The sequence below is a fragment of the Candoia aspera genome, chromosome 2 (genome assembly GCF_035149785.1).
Source record: "Candoia aspera isolate rCanAsp1 chromosome 2, rCanAsp1.hap2, whole genome shotgun sequence".
NCBI lineage: Eukaryota > Metazoa > Chordata > Lepidosauria > Squamata > Boidae > Candoia > Candoia aspera.
In genome coordinates, this window is record NC_086154.1 from 185,999,219 (window position 1) to 186,022,591 (window position 23,373).

Below are 23,373 nucleotides of genomic sequence, written 5' to 3' on the forward strand. Positions count from 1 at the left end.
GTGATCTTCCTGTTTGAAATCTCTTCTCTGGAAATACAAAATACCAACTGATTTAAAGGAGCTCAATCCTTCACCTTGCTAAAGCCCAGCTTTGGATATTTACTGGAGATCTACAATCACTGTACCCTGGAGAAATCCTAGGAAAGGTAGTGCTGGATAGAACCATCGCACCCGCCAAGTGTTGTGACAGAGTCAGCCCCCACAGCAAGACAAACCAGCCACATGCTGCTGCTATCATTGCCATGTAAGGGTCCTGCAGCCTATAGGAGCCACCTCATTCATTTGCTTGGCTTTTTGACCGGACACTAAAAGGCACAAAGGACACTGTGTAGACCTGATTGCTGCACCACACATGCTGGTTTTCCTTCTTTAATAGTAACCTGGAAATACAGTATGTAACCCGTGTGAGTTGTGTCATGGGGCAACCCATGTTTCACAAGGGGCTGTGTGCTCCAAAAGTGACCCCTTACTGTACATTAAAATAGCCCATCCTTTTTGCCAATTCCATTGCATTAAGGAATTGACTTACACTGCAATTCTCAAGACAGCCACAGTGCTTTTTAAGGCTCATATTGTATCTGGAAAAAAAGATGAGCTGCTTTAGTGAACAGCAGAGATGTGGAGCCTGTGTGAGCCATTTCTGAAAAGCACTCAGCTCTATTTGACGAACTCCAGAAAGCAAACAGCTGTGGAATTATTCCTAAGCCAAGGAGGCATCTGAAGGGGCATCACCAGATTGCTGCAACAGCACATCAATCAGAACTTCTATTCTTTGAAAGAGATGTATTTCAGAGCTGCCATATTTTAGCTCCAAGCAGTTCAGCACAATCAGTTTGTGAACTGCATCCCGCTTAATAAAAACTTTTTTTTAAGAGGGTCATGAAATGGGAAGCAGTCAGACTGTCTTTTTCTGTGTCATCTGCTTCAAGTGAGAAAACAGTTCAATTAGTATATTTCATCAGGTCTGAGAGGATGTTTATAATTTACCTGTGCATTGTTCCACATAGTGGGCATCATGGATTAACAGGACTGCTCTGCACCAGCAATCTACCGATCCGTTTTAAACATGATGCCAAACTCATGAAAACTCTTAATTTCAATGCAGGAAACCTATAGAGAGTTGTATGGATTGTGTTCTGTTTCCGTAGTGGGGAGAGGATGAACAGGTACGATCAACCTCTTTCAAAAGATATTTTTGCACAAATGGGTTCACTTATTTCTTTTAGTATCTGTCTCATACTTTCATTATTGCAAAATATTTGTTTTTTTATACTCACTGTGCACCAGGTACCTATGTATTCTTCCAATATAATTTCTTGTTAATATTTTAGTTTTTTATTAGTTTTCAACTTAATTTCTATTAGCAAGAGCTAACAGCAACATGTGATAGAAACTATTTTCCTCTACTTTCATCAACATTTATCAAGAATAATATCAGGAGATGAATGCAACTGCATACAGTATATTTAGTTATTTTTCATTAAAAAATGAAATAAATTAAAAAGAATTCCAAGCCTTCAGTAAGTGATGAAGAGATTTGTACCTGGACAGCAAGGAACCAAAATGAAGTGTAATGTGATAACAGTGCTAATCTTTGGTGCACCTTTCTTCCAAATCTGAGTGGCGTTGCCCCATGCATTTCAGCCACATTATTAAAAATGGAATTTATTTAAGTGTAGCATTTTCAGAGTCAAAGCTGCATCTCCTGAGGATAACAAAATCAGAAAACCCCAAATTGTAGCATAACAAAGACATACAGCTATGATAAACTCATTATGGATAAAGATAAGCCATCACTTCCTCAAATGTACAAACAATCACTTGGGAAGTATGAGATAGCTAGTGACAATTTTACTACTCTCTTACTTCCCCATATTTCTAATTACATTTTCCCCAACTTAGTGGCCTCCAGATGTGCTGGCATGGGAAATCCCCATCACCAGTGCCAATATCTAGCCAAAAAGGCCAGCTGTTCTTGCTGGTAAGCCTCTGTGGCAAAATTCCAAGAACTCAAGAGTATAACACTACACACTACCAGCTTTCCAAGTGGTGATGGTGAGCACACCATGGTAAATCCCTATTTGGTGAGTGGATTCACTGGAAGTGTGCCAGGGTCAGTTCCAACATTACCCAGTTTGCAGTGTGGCAATTGTCAATTGTCAATTTTTAATCTCTGCTTTCCATATCTGTCAAGCCCATTCTGATTCACGTACTAGTAATCTGGTTGGGCATGTGGTATCCAATTGCTTCCACATCTTTCTTCAGTCCATCAAGGGCCCCCAATGATGTCTTCTAGGCGGTTCCATTCCCAATATGCTTTCTCTCTTTCGCTCTCTTGGCCTCCACCCTCATAATGAACTGCGACTTGATGCATTTGCTTCCCATCATTAGGAGGGAAACCTTGTCAAGGTCATTTTTTAAAAAGAACAAATGACTCTGTTAAAAGAGATTTCTTAACAAGAAAAAGAGAGGGAGAGAAAGGAAAAATAAATAAACAATTGGCAGATGAGGCAACGCTTTTCCAATTTTCCTTTTCTCAAGCAGCTCTTCTCAGGAACAGAGCAGAGCAAGGCCACCGGCTGCTAAATTCACTCTTTCTTTCTTTTGCTGCTGCCTTCACGCTTTTCCACACGTCCCACAGCAGCGTGACTTGAACTGCGCAAGTTGGCAGAGCTTTAACTGCTTCACTTTCTCACAATACCTGGTGGTATCTCTGCACTCAGCTAGGAAAAAGGGGATGAGAATAATAAAAAAGGGATAACAATCTCATCCTGAATCTTGCTGGCTGGCTAGCTTTAGAACATCTGTAGTTACTCAGACAGAAGATGATCCTGAACTTACGACAATCCCACCTCCAAAAGAAAAAGTGAACAGGAAAGGAAATATAAACATGCACAAGAAGTCTTATAAAGTGCCAAGGTTCCCCAACCTGGCAACCTAGGATTGTCAGCTCCAGCTGAAACCAGTCCTAGTGATTTCCCCCTCCCTAATAAATGTGTGAAGAGCCAGGACTAATTAACTAACTAAATTAGTAGGTAAGTAGTAATTGAATTAATAACTAAAAAAAAAGGTACCCCATATATAAAATTATTTGAACCCTATCTGATTATACCAAGCATTTTCTCTCACATACAAATCACCTTTGCACACAGAAACACATAAGTTCCAACACCTACATTCCCATTCTTCTTTCCAGCAGGATGGAGGTGAGACAAGAGGAAGGGGGTAGATGTATGGGGAAGAGAAGGGAAAAAAAGAACAGCCTGGTAAAACGAGTTCAGATAGATGCGCACTACAGATGCATGGAGGAGAGTTGCTGTATTGGAGGCTGTTGAAACCGCAATGAAAGGTCAGAATATTAGCTTATAAAGTTCATGACCTTCATTGCCTATACATGCTCAGAATATGGGAAAGAAAAAAGGTGACCTTGATCTTAGTATAGGAAGGTACAAGAAATGACTCATGTATCAGCAATTGATTCCCATCCCACTCATGCTATTATACTTGCAATATATGAACAAAAAGTACATGTAGGGTAATTTTTCCAAATTTTTCCTTTTTAGAGGGCATCGAGTGGAGAGAATGGGATGCAGATGCCATATGCATCAGGTAAAGCTCCCTGGCTATTCTTACTAGGCGAGTGTAAGCTGTGTGGGTGACAACTTTTAAAAATAATTATTTGATGAAAGAAAGGACAGAAAAGATCCAACAGAAGATCTAGAGATATGGCACCTTTAATCTTTCTGTATTTCAAGCTATGATTTTTGTCTGGTTTAGTTAGTGCCAATGTTCTCTCTTAATTACTAATCCTAAGAATGACTATAGAATTCCACTTATTATGGTGTTTGCACATTATATGGGAAGCTAGACTTTCTTCTCAAGGAAGACAGATGAGAGTTTTATCACATATAATCCAATTAGAAATCTGTGAAGCAGAGAAGTAGTGTAATTACATGCAGAAGAACTAAAACTACAGGTAGTCCTCATCACCATCGTTTGAACTTACGATGGTGCTGAAAAATAGTTTTATGACTGGTCCTTGCACTTATGTTGTTGCAGCGTCCCCACAGTCACTTGATGGCGATTTGGGTGCTTGGCAATCGGCACGCATTTATGACGGTTGCAGCATCCCATGGTCATGTGATCACCATTTGTGACCTTTACAGCTGGCTTCTGATAAGCAAAGTCAATGGGGAAGCCAGCAGGAGGTCGCAAGTCATGGTCATGTGACATTGTGCTTAATGACAGTGGGTGATTTGCTTCATGACTGCAGTGGAACTGACATAAGTTGGGTGCAGTCATGTGAAGTTTCACTTAACGACTGCGTTGCTGGTCCCAATTGCAGTTGTTAAGTGAGGACTACCTATACTTGTAGGAAGGAATGTGTGAATCTCTCACAAGAATATGCATATTCAGACTGCTGCTTTGCCCAGTGATTAGGGTGTGAAATTGTAAAGACATACTATTTTCACATGGAGTGATGTTACACCGCTGCCAGTTAGCAGGCCTTGGTCTCCAGGCGCATAAGTGATCTTGCACAGGTTTGTTGGTATGAACACGTACACATTCCACTCTTCTAGACTGGAAGCCATAGTTCCCACAGGTAGCAGTACACAAAGTCCACAGACTGACTCTCCAGTGTACACCACAGGCATCTGTCCAGCAGTTCTGAGTGCTTAAAGGCCTTTTGGGGAAAAAATACATAAAATTCAGAAAACAACAATATTTGCATATACTCTTTAGGGAAATTGATTCAAGATTGTCCAAACAGGAGTTGAACTAGGATTAACTTCAGAGGTGTTTGGATTTCGAGAATAAGCATAAACAAAAACCTCTTGACAAGATACTAAGAAGACAGTCCTATGAAACTGTATTATGTACTCTGATGTTGCTAGTCATAAGGCAAGGCCTCCAAATTAAAACGGCCTTCCTCTGGAGCTTCAGCTACATCTCTGCTCCCTGTACACAGATGAATGCAAATAGATTCAAACATTAGGAAGATGGTAGAAAAGCAAATACTTTGCAGAAAAGGCTGATGGTTATGATCCAGAAAAAATATCTAACTATCCCAAAGAAAAAGCATTACTTTCTCCTAAATCATTAGAACAAGGAGGGAGCTGGAGACTTTATATATAATCAGTGAGACAAAAGCATTCATTGTGATTATTAACAGCTATAATGTATTGCTGTGTGAGAACCGAGACACAGAACTTCAGGTTTCTTCAAGGTGTCAGTGGGACCCACCTGGGAAGGGAACTGCATTGGTCAGAAGGCACAGAGATCCCATCCCTGGTCTGGCAGAAAACCTGCCTGTGCTGGAGTGCCAGACGAGGTCCAACACAAGGCCCATTACACTGTTAACAAAGAAAAACAAGACACCGGCTAAAACAGATGTGAAAATCTTCCCTTGCTGTCTGCTCAAAGTGGCAAGATATAGGCTTTTCGAATCTGTGATACACCACGAAGTTTGGCTGGTGGACTGAGCTTGATGAACTGTAAAATCGAAGGGGCTATAGCAGAACAAAAATATACCTTTCAGAAATACGCATAAAGCATTGTATGCTTACTCAAATGGGTCAATGTTTTTTTGCAGGGGTGGGGTGCCTTCAAGTCGTTTTGAGTCCTGGCAACTACCAGGACAAGTCCATGAAGTTTTCTTGGCAAGATTTGGGTACAATTCTGATGCTTTGAAAATATACAATAGGAAACTTTCAGAAAAGTTGCCACATTAATCTCCCTTAGAAAAGCTAGCAGTGTGGTGTAGCTTGCTCACTCACTCAATTTGTTAACTCCCTTTATATTTATTCAATATTTTTAAAAACATAGTGTCATAAATTCAACTATCTGAATAAACAAAATGTTTATTCTATTTCTAATTCTCATTTTCCCATCCCCTTTCTTGACTTGCAATGTAAACTTTATTCTAGAAAGATCACCATATCTTGTCTGCTGGACATTTTACAACAGAAATTTATGACAGTTAATAGGCAACCAATATAACACAGTAGGGCATGTTTCCTTAAAAGGAATAATTGAAAAGGAAGATATCATTTACGTTAAGCACTAGAAATTTAACCAATGTAGCTAGTATACTTGCATGAATCTTTTTCACCTATGATAGTGGAAATAAACCTTCACTTGTGATTTAGTTTTAATCCGTCTTCCCCTCTTTACACTGTAACATTTTGAGTGCTTGGAGCTTTCATTAATCCTTAAAAGTCTCACCAAAACTTTAGGGTGAGAGTTACAAGGAATGGGTTGGTAAAATATGCGTTAGCGAAAATTTATTTGGAGATATCTAAGGAATACTGCATTCAGTGGGAAAAGATACAGTAAGTTTAGTTTTGAACACAGATCAAACAAAACAAAACAAAACAAAACAAAACAAAACAAAACAAAACAAAACAAAACACAAATCAAATCAAATCAAATCAAATCAAATCAAATCAACCACTGGGATAGAACATGATTTGATTATAATTCATTTCCAATTATCCTGTTCTCAAAGAACTCCATCCATCCTAGTCTGAGTCTGTCTTTAAAGTTTAAGTTGTTGAATTTGATTATTGGGATTCTCTCCAGGTCTCCAAAAAGATTAATTACTGGCCATACTAGATAATGTGATGATATCTGGGCAGCGGTCAAAGCAATTTGACCAGCACAATAGTACACCATTTGAAGTCTCATGGAACGACCTGTGAGGCTGGAAGTTCAGAAAAATCTCATGATCCTGGGATGCATTCCCAGGATCACAGGATTGCAACTTTTTTTTTTAAAAAAAACCTGCAGCTTCACAAGGCTTTGACACCACAACACAGGAAGCTCAAACATTGTTCATCATGTCATTTTCTTTAATGAAAACTGATCAGTTACTACTCTCAAAAAACATGGCACAAAACAGGCACTAGAAGGAAATTGAGGATTATCATCTTCCAGCACCAGTAACTTGAGAGAACAGCCACATTTTAAAAGATTTCTGGAACATCATTAGAGTGGGAGCTACATGGATCTCCAGGGGATGTTTCCTAGGTCCTGATAGATGGTATTGTTTAACTGAAGGAACTCAAAGCACACCAACTTTGCCTGATCTTACTGGAAGGGGAGAAACCATGGGAGGTAGGCAGTTCCTCAAATAACTTTGCTATATGTTATGATGGGCTTTATAGGCGATAACCTGCATCTTGAATTGTACCTGGAAGCCTATTGGTAACCAGTGCAGCTCACAAAGCAGTGGTGTTATGTGCGCATACCTTGGCATGCTCCTAACTGCCCATGCTGCTTAATTCTGAACCAGCTGTGGCCTCCAAGCGGTCTTCAAGATAGGCCCGTGTAGAGCACATTGCAATAATCGAGCAAGGTTCATCCACCAGTCTGGGTGACCTCTGTGCAAAGAATCCATGGATGGGTGTTTCCTTCTTGCCTTTTGCCTCAGGGAGCAAAATGTTTTGAGCTAGTTCTACAGAAAGCCATCTTCAACCAGCTGCAGCTGCCCAGAGCTCAGCAGAGGCAGAAGGTGCAGCAGTCCCAAATACACAAGAGCAGAAGGCTTTAGCGCCTAATATTTATATCAAGCCTGGTTCATCTGAAAGCTTTGCACTGCTTGTCAGTTGAGGGTGTACTTGGCATAATTCTAGTCTTTCGTGGAATTGGGTTTTGAGCCTCAAACACACAATGCCCTTGGTAGTCTTAAGATAAATCCCACCCTCTGATTATAAGTTTTTGATGCAAGGAGAAGAAAGTAAGGCCAAGGAACTGGATGGGCAGCACAGAAAAACAGCTATGCTGTTACTCTCTTTGACTTTCATGAAAGGGAACTATGGTTAGACTCATTAATGTAACCAAACATGTTCCCAACAAGGATCTGGACATACTGAAATAAAGATTTGACTCCCCCACTTCAGAGTGTAAGTAAAAATTCCATCAGGTTTCAAAATCATAATGTCAAAAGCTCAGTTATAAGCATGAGCGAAAGTTCCTTTTCTTTGAGAAATAATTGCATCAAATCCCCTTCTCTGGGGTCATTACAAGAGCCATGTCAAAACTAGATTATAGGAGACAGGAGTAACGGAAAGGCTTATTTTCAAAGGGTCAAAAGAATATGATTCTTTCCCCTGCATTTTGGGAAAGGTAATCACTGAGCTTGGCCAATAGAAATCTGATATCCTTTGGGATGAACTCCGTGATACAATAATAAAATCCCATTTATCTATAGCCCATAATCTGTTCTTAATTGTAATTACAATAATCAATTTGTGGACCTGCCTCAGAAAGGAGCTGTGTACATTTCCACAGTGCTTAAAAAATTCCCCTCCTTTTTCTGGCTGGAGAAATATTATATTAGAAAGCCAAAAGGTCACCTGGAACAGATGAATTCATGCAGCTTTTGATAATTGAGCCTGGATATGACATCATGGCATGATATAAACTAAGAGTCACCTTTCTGAGGGACCTGGAAGACTGCATGCAATAAAAAAAAATTACCTGAAATTCCAAATTACAAGTGAGGGAAAAATATTTTTTTCTCCAGGAAATATCCATAATAATAAATGTGGCATGCCTGCTCAGTGCTGGAGCACACATATTCAAGTACACACAAAAGGTCTTTTGTGTATCTTTATATATGTTTGTATGGGTATGTTTTAGTGCAGAGATTCTGCTAACTGAAAAATGACATTTAGTTTTGCCTGAAGCCAGTGCATACTTTGCAATTATTCTTGATCTATTCTATCCAACCTATATTCTTCTTTCTTTCTGAAGATAACCTTAATTCCATCCAATCACAACTGCCTCAGTCTTCCTCTTCCTTTTGACCTATTCATTCTTCCTTCATATAATTGTTTCACAGTTCAGTCCTTGTTCATGTTCTTCATTAAGACCAAACCACCTCAATAATATTTATTTCATATTCAATACAACTAGACTTTCAACTACATTGATATCTTTGCCCTCTCAGAATCACAATGATTAGTGTTGGCCACATGTACTTACCTGTCCCCAGGCAGAAGTTGCCCACTCCACACACAGCTGTCTGTTGCAACTCTGGGTATCTACTGGATGCTTGGCAAGTTGAGCACAAATATCACTGGACACAGGAACAGAAACGCCAGCAGCAGTCAGTTTTTGACAAGTCACCCTCCGGGACTGGATACCTCCACCACAGCTTTGGGTACAATGAGACCATGATGTTACCATCCATCTAATGGGGAGATATAAGGGAGTAGAATTTTCAGTGAAATTACTGTGAAAGAACCATAGGGATATTACAAAAGTTCCAGTTTTGTTTTTTCTGAAGTAACACCCTTTGGTCTATTTGGCTAAACCTAAGGGTTTCTTACTGTTGGCATCTAAAATTGGAAAAACCAAGCATTTCCCTCTGATGAAGAACAACAATGGTGACGAATGGCAGAAATGGATCCAAACTCACACCATTCACACACAAGTGAGAAATTATCAGTATATTTGGGATAACTGAATGATCAACTCTGTGTGTGTGTGTGTGTAAGCCTTTGAGTCAGTCTTGACTCCTGGTGACTGCCTAGACAAGTCCCTGCAGTTTTCTTGGCAAGATTTCAGAAGTGACTTGCCCTTGCCTGCTTCCTAGGGCTGAGAGTGAGTGACTGGCTCAAGGTCACCCAGCTGGCTTTGGGCCTAAGGCTGTTCCTTTACTTTGAAAACACCCTGTGTGCTCACAGTGAAATGGGATTCTTACCGAGATGCAGCATTCTTCCTGGAATGCCCATATGATCATGATATCTTGTCAAAATTATTGAAAGGATGGTTAAGAGGAAATTTTCATTGGGAATGCCCTATTCTAGTCTGATGACAGAATGCACAATAAAATAAATTAACAGGAAAAGTGATTGAACTGGAGAACTGCAAAAGTGGATAGTAAAACATAAAGAAGGTTCTGGAGACAATTTGAGGACAGTTCTAATGATCATATGCTTTTTACTCATCATGTCTTTTAATTCTCTTGTTTAGCTGTTAGACCTAAGGCACTGGTTACACCTCAAACCAAGATGATGGATAGCCTCTACTTTATAAAAATCTCAAAGAATAATAGCATCTGTCATTAAGCATTGGCAGTTTCTTTTCTCATCTGATCAAGACAAGGCACAAAATGTGGTTGGAATATAATGGTAGAGATTTGAAGTTGTCGAATGTGATATAATACTTAAGAAAAGTTCTAGTCCAGATCACATTGTGCCATGTTAGCATTGTATTTCCATCAATTACAAAAGAAATGCAAGAAGGAGAAAGCTTCCCCACCCTTATTATTGGAGTTGCAGTCCAACTCAGGTATACATCAGGGAAGACGTCAAGATGCATAGTATCTCAGACAGGCCAAGTTTTCCTTGGCAGTAGACATTCCTCCACAATTAATGAGAGAGATGCCTTACTCTGTCCTGCAAAAGGACTCAAAATTCACCCCTGGCTGCCAGGCAGTTTAAAAATGATAAAGCAACTTCCATTCTAATGCTTAGATAAATAATGGTTCTATAAAGGTGAGTAATCATTGCTTCATTGCGATGTTTTTGACACACAGTGTACACTTCAGTGGAAGGCCAAACCTTGAAGGACAATCTCTTCTATTGCATGCCACAGGTTGCAGATTTGGCTTGGGTTTTTCCAGGCAATGGGTTATGTTGACCTGGGTTGCGTCCAGTAAGCATTTCAGTTGATGATATTGTAGACCCTTGTTACCACAAGAGGCTGAACAAGGTGACATCTTATCCACTGACCACCGATAATCTGAAATCACAACAGATCAACAAAGTTAAAAAGTCTAACCTGGTCAATAGAAAGAATGATAAGAATGTACAGGAGCTCAAGGTGGCATACACAGTGCTGTGTATATGTATGTATGTGTATATAACAAAGGTTCTAACCAAGCTATGCCAGCAAATCTGGAGAACATCTACGTATCAATATCAAAGAAAGGAGGTTTAGCAGATCGTGCAAACTATCACACAATATAATTCCACACGCAAGTAAAATAATGCTTAGGATCATCTAACACAGATTAGCGCCCTACATAGAAAGGGGAATCCCAGGAATTCAAACTGGTTTTAGAAAGGGCAAGGAATAAGCAACATTATTGCTCAGGTATGCTAGAAAATTGAGAAAGTTAAAGAATACCAAAAAAAAAAAAAAAAGTCCCCAGAACAATAACTTTGTAAGGTAGGTTGGACTGAGAATGAGGTGGCTGCCCAAAGTCACCCAATAAGCTTCTATGGTAGAGGATGGACTAGAACCTCCGTCTCCCCACTCTTAGTCCAAGACCTTATTATAATGCTTCTGCCAGTCTATTGCATTCTATTGACAGTCATAACTACCTATGGTAAATGGCTCTTTTTTTTTTTTCTCTCTCTCTCTCCTCAGGGCAAGCAATCTGACATAAAACCCACCTAGGCTTTCTCAGTTGTGCTTGTTTTTATGCTTACAGAATCTAGGGGAAAAAATATCATCAGGAGGCAATAGTGGGACAATACACAATATTCTGAAATACAACGTATACTATTATCCAGAAACTCTTTACTTTCATATGAGATTGACTGATTTATCTATCAAATTTTTATCACCGCCCATCTCCCCCAAGCGGGGGACCCTGGGCGGTTCACAATAACAACAATTAAAAATTCCATAAAATCAGATTTGCGTTTCTACAGCATGGCACCTACTCAGAGCATGATGGATGACTTTCTGTTTGGAATAAATGAAACAAGCACTAACTTTTGTGTTAGGCATTCGCTCAGACTCCCTCTGTATAGCCTCCATAAAGTGCTGATAACATTCAATGGCAAAGATGTACAAAAAGGCAGAAAACCAGAATGGGGGTAATTCCCCCCCCATCATAGAACTTTGTATTCAGTTTATTAGTTCAAAAGATAGTTTGGTTTCAGCTATCATAATTTGCAAAAACTATGGGAAACTGAAGTTCATACCTGGAGGATTCCAGATTGGGTAAGGCTGCTCTAGAAATATATTTTACCTTGGATGGCCAGAGATGTTTTTTGTATAAGCAAGCCTGCCTCATTCTGAGCCCTGCAGCTGATTTCTCCCTGATAATCATTGCTGACATTCAGGATCTGGAGAATCTGACCAGATGCCAACACCTGATGGGGCAGACGGAAGGCATGACCATCGTAAAACCAAGTGATGTTAGGAGTTGGATGACCATCTACTGGGCAGCCTAGAAGATAAAAAAGGCAGAAAAATTGGTCAAAACTTAACACACTGGATAACCACTAACCATGTATCCCTTATTATAACAAAAACAGCTGGGCAGTCAAAGTTGTTGATGAAGCAATGAACCATCCATCCATCCACCCACTCACCCATCCATCCTTTAGTATATTCAATTCAAAATCACTAATGATGTTCATATTAAAAGCAAAAAAGTTAATAAACATATTTATTAACCAAAACTAAAAACTCAGCACCTCAATCATCCTCCCAGGATGCACCTAACAATACCTTTTAAATGATGTCCTAGTGCTGGTCCAACATACACTGCTGCCTATGTTAAAAAAAATGATACCCCACCCTCATTCTTCATGAATAATTCAACCACAATAGCAGTGGTATCTTTCTTCAACCTGTAACGGGGCAGCATCCTCACCATACTGGGCAACAACAGGTGAATGAACTTTATTACCACTTTCTGCTTATTGGTATCTACTATCTGATAATGCTGCCTCATTTTGCCTAATGATACAGCTGTCCAGCCTCTGCTTGAATGCATCCCAAGAAGGAGTGTTTACTAGTTTTCCAAGTAACTGGTTGTACTGCTGAAGTACTATTAATGTTGGGATTTTATTTATTTTTACATTCAACCAGAATCTGCTTTCCTAAAGTTTATATCCCTTATTCTGTGTTCTGCTCTTTGATGCTGGAGAACATTTCTTGGCCTTCTCCTGTGTGACACCCATTCAGATAGACTTGATGATTATTATATTCCTCCTTGGTGTTCTCAAGGTTGAACACCCCTGGGGTTCCTTTAGTCTGTCTTCATGGGACTTCTAATCCCTTGATCATAGCCATTGTACTTTTCTGCATTTATTCTAGGATATTAACTTTCATTATTTTTTCTCTAGGGGGTCCCCAACAAGATATATACTGAAGTGATTCCTGACATTTCTCTTTGCTATACATTATGAAGAGAGCAGGAGGCTTTTTTCCATATCAACTTGCAAAATTCAGTTTCCAAAAGTTATGTTTGACATGTTATCCCTTAAATGATAGGGATGTTTCTCTATCTGGAGATTTTTTCATCCTCTGATGAAACATGCATATGGTCAGAACTATACCATTTCCTGAGGAAACTGTTCATACATTATCAAGCTGTATAATATATAAAAAGACAATACAAACATTGAGAATTCCTGAGGAAATTAAAATTTTGAAACAGAAAATAGCCATTGCCAATCAATTTTATCAAAAGCGTTCAATACAGCATACAGTGACATAATTATAACTTGATTCATTTTTTTATTTGAAGCTATGAGATTTTTAATATGTCAAACGAGATTTTTAATATGTCAAACTGTCAGTGCTTTGATAAATAAATCCTGCTTGATCAGGATATATCAAGCTTGTAAGTACCCTCCAGAATTGGTTAGGAAGAATGCCAGATAATATTTTATTATGTACATTTGTTAATGAACTATATAATTATTTGGTTTAGGAATTTCAATAGAATAATTTCATTAGAGAAGCTGGTAACATAACAAATGCACACATATTATTATGTGGAATAGACATTTAGAAATTGTAAACATTATATATGCTTCATAGGATTCTATAGGAAAAAAATCTTGCCCTGGCAGTTTATCATTCATATGATCACTAATACATTTATTTTTTTCTCCAAGCCCATTGTCAATGTTGCAATGTCAATTTTTTTTATAATGAAATACCACAACATTAATTGTCATCCACAAGTTCCCCAAACTATGTATTTCTGGATTGTATTTGTATACCCCACTTTCTTATAGAAGCTTAAGGCAATAATTTGGGGTGGGTTTTCTACTCATTTATCTTCACAACAAGAAGTTGGTGAGGGAAGTTGTGTTGAGAAAAAGTGACTGGCCCAAAGTCACCCGGTGAGCACCATAGTCAACTTGGGGTTAGCTTTAACTACTGAAACTAATCTGAGATATTTTTAGCTGTAATTTTCTCAAATATATAGTTCTTTATGTAACTTGTTATGCAGAGAAAGATGGATGCTACTGGACTCTGTTGCTCTCCATGCAATGGAACCTATTGGGTAATTTCACTCCAATGGAAATCCATGAAGGATTTATTTTACATCTCCAGTGGTAGCCACAATAATCCAAATTTGCCCCCACCTTTATCATTCATTTGAACAGAGTAAATATTAAATAGGAAAATGCTATCGGATAGTGAACAGCATTTTTGTCTATTTCCAGCCAGTTTCAGTTTGAGATTATGAGATTACTTATATTTGTGATAAAAGAATAAAAAAGAGAAGCTGATGGTTTGAAACTGATAGTAAAAATTCTTTCACTGATATCTGCATGAAGGACATTGAATTCCACCTAAGCAAGTATGGAGAGATACTGAGAAGGAACAAGATAATTGCTTGTAAAATCAACAATTTAAAAGGTATTCGGGCCAACATCATAAGAAACCTTGTTGAGGCCAGCATTCTATCAAGTGAACTCCCTTGGATCTCAGAACTTCTTAACTCCACTTTTCATAGCTGCAGCTACTTAGTCATCTGGCTTCTCCAAACAGATGAGCAATGTAACAGGAGAAAGAGCAGTACATCCATTTGTCCTCAGTCCCTCTCCTCCTTCTGGGTAGCAGTGGATCCAGAAGTGAAGGGAAAATCAACGGACAAGAGCTAGGATAATTTTTCATGCATTACCCAATAACATGTACACAAGGAATATTGTTTCTATCATTACACAATTGTTATAATTAAATAACGCAATGGCTTGCATAATAGGAAGACCATAGTCCAATCTCTGAATCAGTAGAGAAAGTGGTCCCACACTCTCATTCCATAGTTAGTGGGAATGAGATATGATAAAAGAAAGTCACCAGCTTTCTAAGATTCAAAGCTTATCCTTGGATTTAGAGAGATCTTGGTCTGACTTGAAAACTGAGCAAATCTGATATGAAAGTCACTAGGGGAGAAGAAAATAAATATGGAATAGCAGGATTTCCTTTTTACAGTTGAACTGTATTTCTCTGGTCATAAAAAGCACATTTTCCTGGCTAACACTATGGTTCTTATTACATACCACCTATGAATCAGAGCTATTTTTTTAAAAGCAACTTATATTAAAAGTCCAGGTCATTGTCTGGGCATCACAAATTTTTTTCATTTTTGTCTTTGAGTTAGTCTTGACTCCTGGTAACTAGATGGACAAATCCATGTAGTTTCCTTGGCAACATTTTTGGAAGTGGTTTGGCACTGCCTTCTTCCTATGACTAAGTAACTGGCCCAAAGTCACCCAGTTGGCTTTGTGCCTAAGGCAGGAGAAGAACTCACAATCTCTCAGTTTCTAGCCTGGTGCCTTTAGCCACTACACCAAACTGGCTCTCTATCATTCAAATACACGGGGTACAGGAAGATGTTTATCAAACATGAAGTTGAGTTCGACAATAGACTATTTCATCAATTAATAGTAGTGATCATACTGTAATGATAAGGATTCAATTGTCATTATGGTTTCTGTAATATAAAGAGCCTTTCTCCGATTTTTATAGATTCAGTAGCAGCTAATTGTTTAAAAATGTGTAAATTATCATCTAAAGGCCTAAAAGGCCAGTGAACTAGGTAACCCAAGGGCTGCTTTTTCTCCTAATGAATCTGTCTGAGTATTTTCTTCTATAGAAGCCTCCAGTTGAGATGGAGATGATGATGCCTGGAGAAAGGACCCTTTCAGTAGCATCCAGGCTCTGGAATTCTTTCTTCAGGAAATTCTTGATGTGAGAGGAAAATAATTTAATGTTGCTGAGATTTTAATGATTGGCTTAATGTTATTTTACTCTTGATATTTGTGCTTTACCTTCTGTTTTCAGCGGTCAAGTAATTACATCTAGCATGGTACCTGCTCATGGTGAAATAAATTGCTTGACATGTGGAATTTGTGCACTCCATTTTATGTGAAAATCAATCAACCTTCCTTTTATATATAGGGTAGGTATGATACAATATGTATTGCTGCCCTATAATATCTATTTTGGCCATTTGTTAAGCTAATAACTTCACCCCTTTGAGAAAACCAATTCTTTAAACATATTTCCAAAATGCCTTAGGTACGATTTGGAACAGATACTGCAGGCATAACAGTAGACAGTGTCTTGTGGGAGAAATGAAGGCTGTTATTGGGTCTTCTGGCTCTTCAATGTCTTTCTATTCTGTTGACAGAGTTATGCCAATAGTCTGACAGGACTGGGAACTGGGTACCACACTTGTCTCATTTCTAAAGAAAGATGCTAAGGGCCTGCTCTTCATGGTAATGTCTCACTGTTGGACAAGATCTACATGAAATTGCAAAACGTGATAATTTTAGTGCTTAATGTTATGAACAGGTGGATGTGAAGCCTGTACAGCATTATTTTTCCCACCAAAAGTTTAATGTGATATTGATAGACAACATAACTTCAAGATACCTCAACTATCTAACCTGAAGTTAACTTTGTTGAACCAAGGGCTAAACAATGCTGTTTGTGTGTGTGTATAATTTGTGGCTTTGTGAATCTATTTAAAGTTGTACAAAGGAAGACAAAGTGGGGAGAGGAGAACCAGAATAAACTGGAAATTTTAATCTTTTCTTCATGGGCTGCAGCACTAGTGAAAATCATTTTCCCACAAAATTTTAATTGGTGCTGATGAAAGCTTATCTCCCTTACCCAAGAGCAATGGCAGGAAGAGGAGGCTTTTTTAAAATCAGGATTGTGGCATGAAGGAGTTACAGTATGTGCTTCATGATCCATATCATGAGATATGTTTAAGGTTACCTATGTTTGGCTCTAGATATAGGTAGTCAGGTGTGGAACAAGACACCAGTCATCTCAATTTGAGGACACTAGAAGTGATGATGTTAGTTCCATATGTCTGAATAAAGAACTGCTTCAATCATGCAGAACAAGGTCAGCAAGTCAGATTTTAATAAACTTTTTAAAACTCCTTCTCCTGTCCACTGATTATTTCTCTCTTTGCCCAGCCTCTGATACCAGAACTAACCTCAGCTGAGTAAAAAGCCCCTGGAGTGGGAACTGGAAAAGAAGTGGGTAGAAGGTCTCAATTTATATCTCTTCTCTGTTATACTGCTCTTGACCACCATATCTTCCTGTTTAACTGAAATAGTGATCTGGCAGTTTCATGGAAATATTGCCATCCTGTCTAGCAATACATTTACCAGCTAGTGCATCTTCAATACCAACAGCAAACTAACAAACCAAAAAATCCAGTTTTTCTTCCAATAAAATTGCAACAATAAAAAAAACCCTTACCTTATTTTTTCCATTAAAATATTCCTTTCTGCTTGTGGGAATGAACCAAAATTATATATCAGGGTAAGTTTTTTTTTTCCCCAATTGCTGAGTTAGAGATCAAATCATTTTTTAAAAATCTCAAATGGATGATTGACAAAAAATTATTAAAATGGTGGCATTTCATAATTGTTTGAGGCATCTGTTTATGAATAGCTGATAATGTATAAATGCAACATCTCTCTTCTCTGTGTTGAACAATACAATAGTACAAATTGGTGGTTACCATGGATAGATTCAGTGTCCTTGATTTACTTTCCTCCTAAGTATTAAAGTGTTACTTATTAATTTCTCTTAAAATCTGTGAACTCTGCTTCATTCCAAAGACCGCAGCATAGCTTATTGCTTGGCTGGATTATAAATGATTTCTAGGAAATGTATATTAAAAATGATAACACAAGAGAGACAGGTTTTGTACAGATAATCTGAATGTGGGTACTGGTCTAGTGCTGAAATCTGCCTTGCAATTTCTCAAAAAAAATTCTTCCCTTGAAAAAGAGGATCTATTTTTTTACCTTATTCTCAATGTGCTTGAAAATTTCTTCCAAATTTCTCTTGATGGTGTTTTTGAGCTTACTTTATTGCTGGAAGTGATGGAGAATACAGAATGCAGCTGATAATGTTGGTTTCTGGTAGACTTTTTTCCATCACACTGAACTTCCCTGATTTGCTACAATATCCTATCTGAAACCACCCAACCAGAAGAGGTTTCTTTAACCAAAGCATGATAAACCAGAGAGACTACAGACAGCTAAAGAAAAGACTGCTCAGTGAAAGAACATTCACCCACATGCCTTGTCCACTTTATAATTAAGTGCAAGAACATCATAATCCATCTATGTAAATTTCCCTAAAAATGCTTTTCTCATTAGAGCAAAATTTCAGAAGCAGATTCTCCTTTTTCCTCATCAGACTGAATAAAAATTAAGACAAAAAATGAAGGAGAATTTTTCTGTGTAAGATTAGTGGGTATATTTAGCAAGAGACTAGGATGACATGCTTACCAGAGACATTCTTTCGGTCAAAACGATAAAATGAGCATTGTGGTGCAAGTTCTGACTCTTACGTTAATGCAACACCACGTTACATATACAAAATGGGTAGAGGTAGTGTTAACAGGGTGGTCCTTGTGCCCCCCTCCTCCACTGAGGATGCCCATGTCTTCAGTCACTATAGTCATTACTCTCAATGTACTGAGAGCAACTTTGCAATAAGGATCTTCTTGGGACTTACAACCCTGATTCTTCAAGATTCTAGATATGTAGTGAGCCTTGGTCTCTGTCTGGACTCACTCTCAGTGTATAAGTAGCAAGGAACTGTAGTTCACTCGTCCTTCTCCTACTCATTCATACAGTTAACTTAAAAAGTGAATGAGAAGTCAGCAGGGTTTATTTTTCATTTCAGCCACTGGTTTATCCATACTTGATTTCATTAAATTATCATATGCCAGGAAGATCATATTTCTGGGCATCTGAGAAAATATGTGGGAAAGGAAAACACTTGGGACTGCTTGTCAGACATATACAGAATTTTCTACAGAGCAAAGTTTGAAAATATTTCAACCCAGGAGCAAGTCAGATTAATACTTTTGGCACAACAGAAGTAGCCATTATTATTTGCAGCATCTTTGTTTGATAGGTAATTAATCTACAGTTGCTATTTTTAATAACTCTCCAGAAGCTCGCAAGTATGAACCCTAAATAGATTATTTTTCACCTACAGAAAGAGAAGCCAACATGTTCTGGGCAAAATTCCTTGCACCAATCACAAAGTATTACAGTACACTTGGGAGTAGATCTCTACTTAATCTTCAACAAAAAAAGAAAAACTTATCAGCAGCTATATGAATTTGAAAATGAAGCTGATGTGAATTGTGCTGGGACTGATCATGAGAACAAAATCACTCCCTACACTCAGCCTAACAATTTCTTTCTGACCTCTTGGGGGGTGTGGGAAGTAGATTCAGGACAGAAAGATTTTTAAAAGTGTGGAACTTACCTATGAGCACGGAGCTTCCTTGGCTCAATATTTTCCTTGTTCCTGAAGGAGATGTTATCACAGAAGGAATGCCTGGCCCCATGAGTGACAGAGTTGCTGCCATGTCTTCAAATTGATGGGGGAGTTGCGGTGGGTCTGGGAATATATTACACAGACTAAGATACAATAAGGAACTTTCTCTGTATGGATAAGATTAATTCCTAATGTTATTTAGTAATCTATTCAGAAAGACTTAAACTTGGTGAAATTAATGGATTCTAAGAAAAACCCATTTTAAAAACTGGATGCCAGAGAAATGCAGCAGAGAGAGGTGGAAGGGAAATTCCTCCAACCTTTGCTAAAGAAGCTTGTGTCATCAAAAATTAAAAAACAGCCAAACATCAAACCCTGAAAAATGAGATCTGCCCAGGGTACCATCATATGATTTGGGAATACCCGTGGATCTCCAGGATGGGCACACTTCATCAACAAATCTACAGTAGCTTTTGCTTAGTCTAGCCTGCTGTCTTTCTCTTCTCAAGCAGTATGGAGTAAAAGTGGCACAAGTGTGTTACTAGGAAGGGAAATCCATCACCAAGTATGATAAATCAGCCCCAGAAACACATTTCCACCCAGGCTCTGGACCTGACAATGCCTTTCTAAATCACCCAGCTGAACTCAAACCGTTTCCTATTGGGAAACACAAGACAAAGTAAACTTCACCCTTCAATGACCCGAGTCCCTCCTTTTTTGTTGTATATTAAAAAAAAAAGGGCAGGCTAAGTTTATGCATTTGTCAGCGAGGTGTGAAATTGGTACGTGTCACTTTGTGATTTATCCTAGGTTTTGTTTCTCCAACAGCAGTGGGTCAGAAAATGGGAGGATACTGTTTTCACTGAGGAAGGCTTGCTCTGGAGAAAGGATCCCGTCTGCCTTCCGCCAGTTGGAAAGGCTGCTGTAAAACTCTCAGAGTTGATTGATCCTCTCCAACCCCTGAACCCAGTGAAACTAAGTGCAGGGGTGTCACTACAGGTCTCAGGGATGTCAGTGGGAGTTGGGGACGTTTATGAGATTTTCAGCCAGGTTTAAAGGTCTGTCCCTTTGACATATATTAATTGGAGGAGAGGGGGAAAAGAATTATAGTGTAAGGACATTTGTTGTGGTTACTCTTTTATAATTCATAGCAATCAGAGATTTCCCCTCCATTTTTTACAGCAGAGATTTCTTTCTTTGGCACAACTACAGTACATAAGACAGCTTAATTTTTATTCTCACAGTTGCTAGGTAAGAGCAAAGCAGAGGGAAATGGCTGATCTGGAGGTGGGAAAGATTAATGGTCCTTGTGCCCCTCTCCCTGATGTACGCCATTTAAATCCCGAATGTTTTACGTTTTTGTTTACCGTGCAGTCTTATTTGGACTCAGAAGTAAAACACATTGAGTTGCATTACATTTGTTTGCAAGCAAATATTTTGGATAACTGTGTTTCATGGTTCCACTATTTAAGTGTCAGATAACATTCCCAGCCATTTCTATGAAATTGCTGTAACAATATTCCACAGACCAGCTTTACTAGACTGCCATTCACAACAAGTTCAAAGCAGAGAAATTGGAATCAGTGACAAAAACTTTCATCCTTCCCTTGGGAGACAAATGACACCAATGGCTACCACATCTGGGTTGTAAAAATCTGGGTGACCATTAGAAGGCAGTGGAGAGGCATAGAAAACAACTACTTTGCTGCTATCTAGTAGTCTTCCAGATTGTGACAGCCCAGATTTGGTAGTGCTAGGCATAAAATTACTGTACACATTATTTAAACTGAAAATTGGATCAGTTTTCCAGTGGAGGGGGGGTCAATAAATAATGGGTTTCAAGCCTGGGAAGAAAGGATAGCATTCTCCATCTTCAAGCAAGTAAAGATGGAGAATGCTATCCTTTCTTCCCAGGCTGCTTTGTTGAGGAAAAGACCAGTTCTGAGGAATACATTTGCTTTGGGATGAAAGGACATTTGTTTGTGAAAAAAGTCCCATTAGGTATTAGCTGGAAAGCTGGTCCTAATAGAAATGCCTTTTATAGAAGATTAATTCTTCTGATGATAACAACCAGGTGTTACAGAGATAAATTCCTTATGCCTTTTGTACTTCAGTTATTTATCAGTTCCCCTTTCCAGAAAATGCAGTTTGCATTAAAGAAAATCTGTATCTTAAATTTTGTTGTTGTTCAGTCATCAATATACAGTATCTTAAATACAAATACATTTAAAGTTTAAGTTGGATGTTGAATTTCCCCCCTATTAAATTATACTACACAGCTCCACATCCTTTGATCACAGGTTTTTCTGCTGGAGAAAAAAAATGACAAAAGATACTAATTCTCAAAAAGACAGTATACTTTTAACTTACCAAGGACTAGTAGCTGTGTGCTTTCTGTTACCTCTCCACGGATGTTTGCAGCCCTGCAGGAGTACAACCCCTGGTCTGAGATAGATACGTCTGGAATCAGTAGTGACCCATCATGAATGTGAAGGTCATGGACCAGCTTGATTTTATTCCTGAACCAGGTAAGTTCTGCTTCAGGCACACCTGATATAGGAACACAATAAAAGAGAGGCAGAGAGTCACACAAAGAATGTTCATTGTGAACATTGTACAGAAGTATTGCTGCATGGCACTAAAGCAACATATTGTTTTACCCTCTATTTCTGTTGTTTAACAGTGCAGAAAATAGGTGTTTTCAGCGTATGAAAGCTCAGATATGTTGCCTTCTTCTTCCATGTTCTACAAACATTTGAATTGTAAAGTTATTTAAATCACAAATAGCCTGCTCCATCCTTAGAGTTTTTGGTGGCTTATATAAAGATTCCAAATGTTACATTTTACCTACCCTCTCCCAAAGAAAAGGAAAACATACAAACAAATTTCCCTGAATATTGTGCATTTTCCCTTCCCCAAATCACCAACAGAGTGTAGTTGAACCTCTGGTATTTCTGAGGCATTTCTGTCATGGAGAGAACACACAGTAGCTGTTCCTGTTCTGACCCTTTCCATATCTGTAGCCACAGGAGAAGTGCAACTGCTCTGAAAGGGCGCCAGCTGCCAGTCGTCTCGAAGAGGACAATGGCTGGCCTGATCTTCCCCTTGCTGGAATATACTGGGAGACGGTGTGATCTCCCTGCGATCCTGGCTCTCTGGCTGGGAGCTGGCCCTGGATTACTCTGACCATCTTCCGATTATTACTGGAATTAACTGCTCTGCACAATTAAACCTATTGGGTATGTACCCTTTTCCTTTTGTCCTATGGTTGGCTGAACTTTAGGCAGCAATTTTAACTAGGGAAACAGGAGGGGAAGATCTAACTTCCCTCTCTTCCAATGCTTTGGCCCTAATCCAACCCCGGCCCTCACTGGTTGCTAAATAAAGAAAAAAAAAGTTGGGAGATCCAATCTGATCTTCGCAATTACATCTAATTTCACCCTTACTGAAATGCCTATGGCAAAGTGAGACATCCAATCCACTTTAGCAACCTTACATCCTTTGGGACTTGCAATAAATGATTGTACTTTATCTTTGGCCATTGCGCTGTTGTTTATTTATTTATTTTATATTTATTTTATAAATTTATTCACCGCCCATCTCTCCCCAATGGGGGGACTCTGGGCGGCTTACAATAAAACAATTATCCTCAGCATCAGTTTATCCTCAGCATCAGTCACTCTTTTGCTTCCACATTCTTTAAATTTTTCTTCTTGCTTACTTTTCATTCCCTTCTCCAGTGGTGTCCCACCATTATGCTAAGCAAAGACATGTATGGATTTTTGTTTTTCAGTTTCTGGGGCAGGGAGTTGCTTCTTCTTGTTTCTTTAT

At 38.7% G+C, this 23,373-nt stretch overlaps 1 protein-coding gene across 1 annotated transcript in view; it reads right to left on the bottom strand.

Annotated features, from left to right (window-relative positions):
- Positions 1-1,521: 1,521 nt before the first annotated feature.
- Positions 1,522-23,373, bottom strand: part of ADAMTSL1 (ADAMTS like 1) — a 588,401-nt gene continuing 566,549 nt past the window's right edge. Inside the window, exons 23-30 of the mRNA XM_063295031.1 lie at positions 21,913-22,092; positions 19,531-19,665; positions 11,993-12,193; positions 10,572-10,752; positions 8,989-9,196; positions 5,245-5,354; positions 4,464-4,684; positions 1,522-2,723 (exon numbers count right to left, since the gene is read on the bottom strand). Of these exons, the coding sequence (XP_063151101.1) occupies positions 2,617-2,723; positions 4,464-4,684; positions 5,245-5,354; positions 8,989-9,196; positions 10,572-10,752; positions 11,993-12,193; positions 19,531-19,665; positions 21,913-22,092 (1,343 nt within the window). The 3' untranslated portion in view covers positions 1,522-2,616. The remainder of the gene's footprint in view (positions 2,724-4,463; positions 4,685-5,244; positions 5,355-8,988; positions 9,197-10,571; positions 10,753-11,992; positions 12,194-19,530; positions 19,666-21,912; positions 22,093-23,373) is intronic.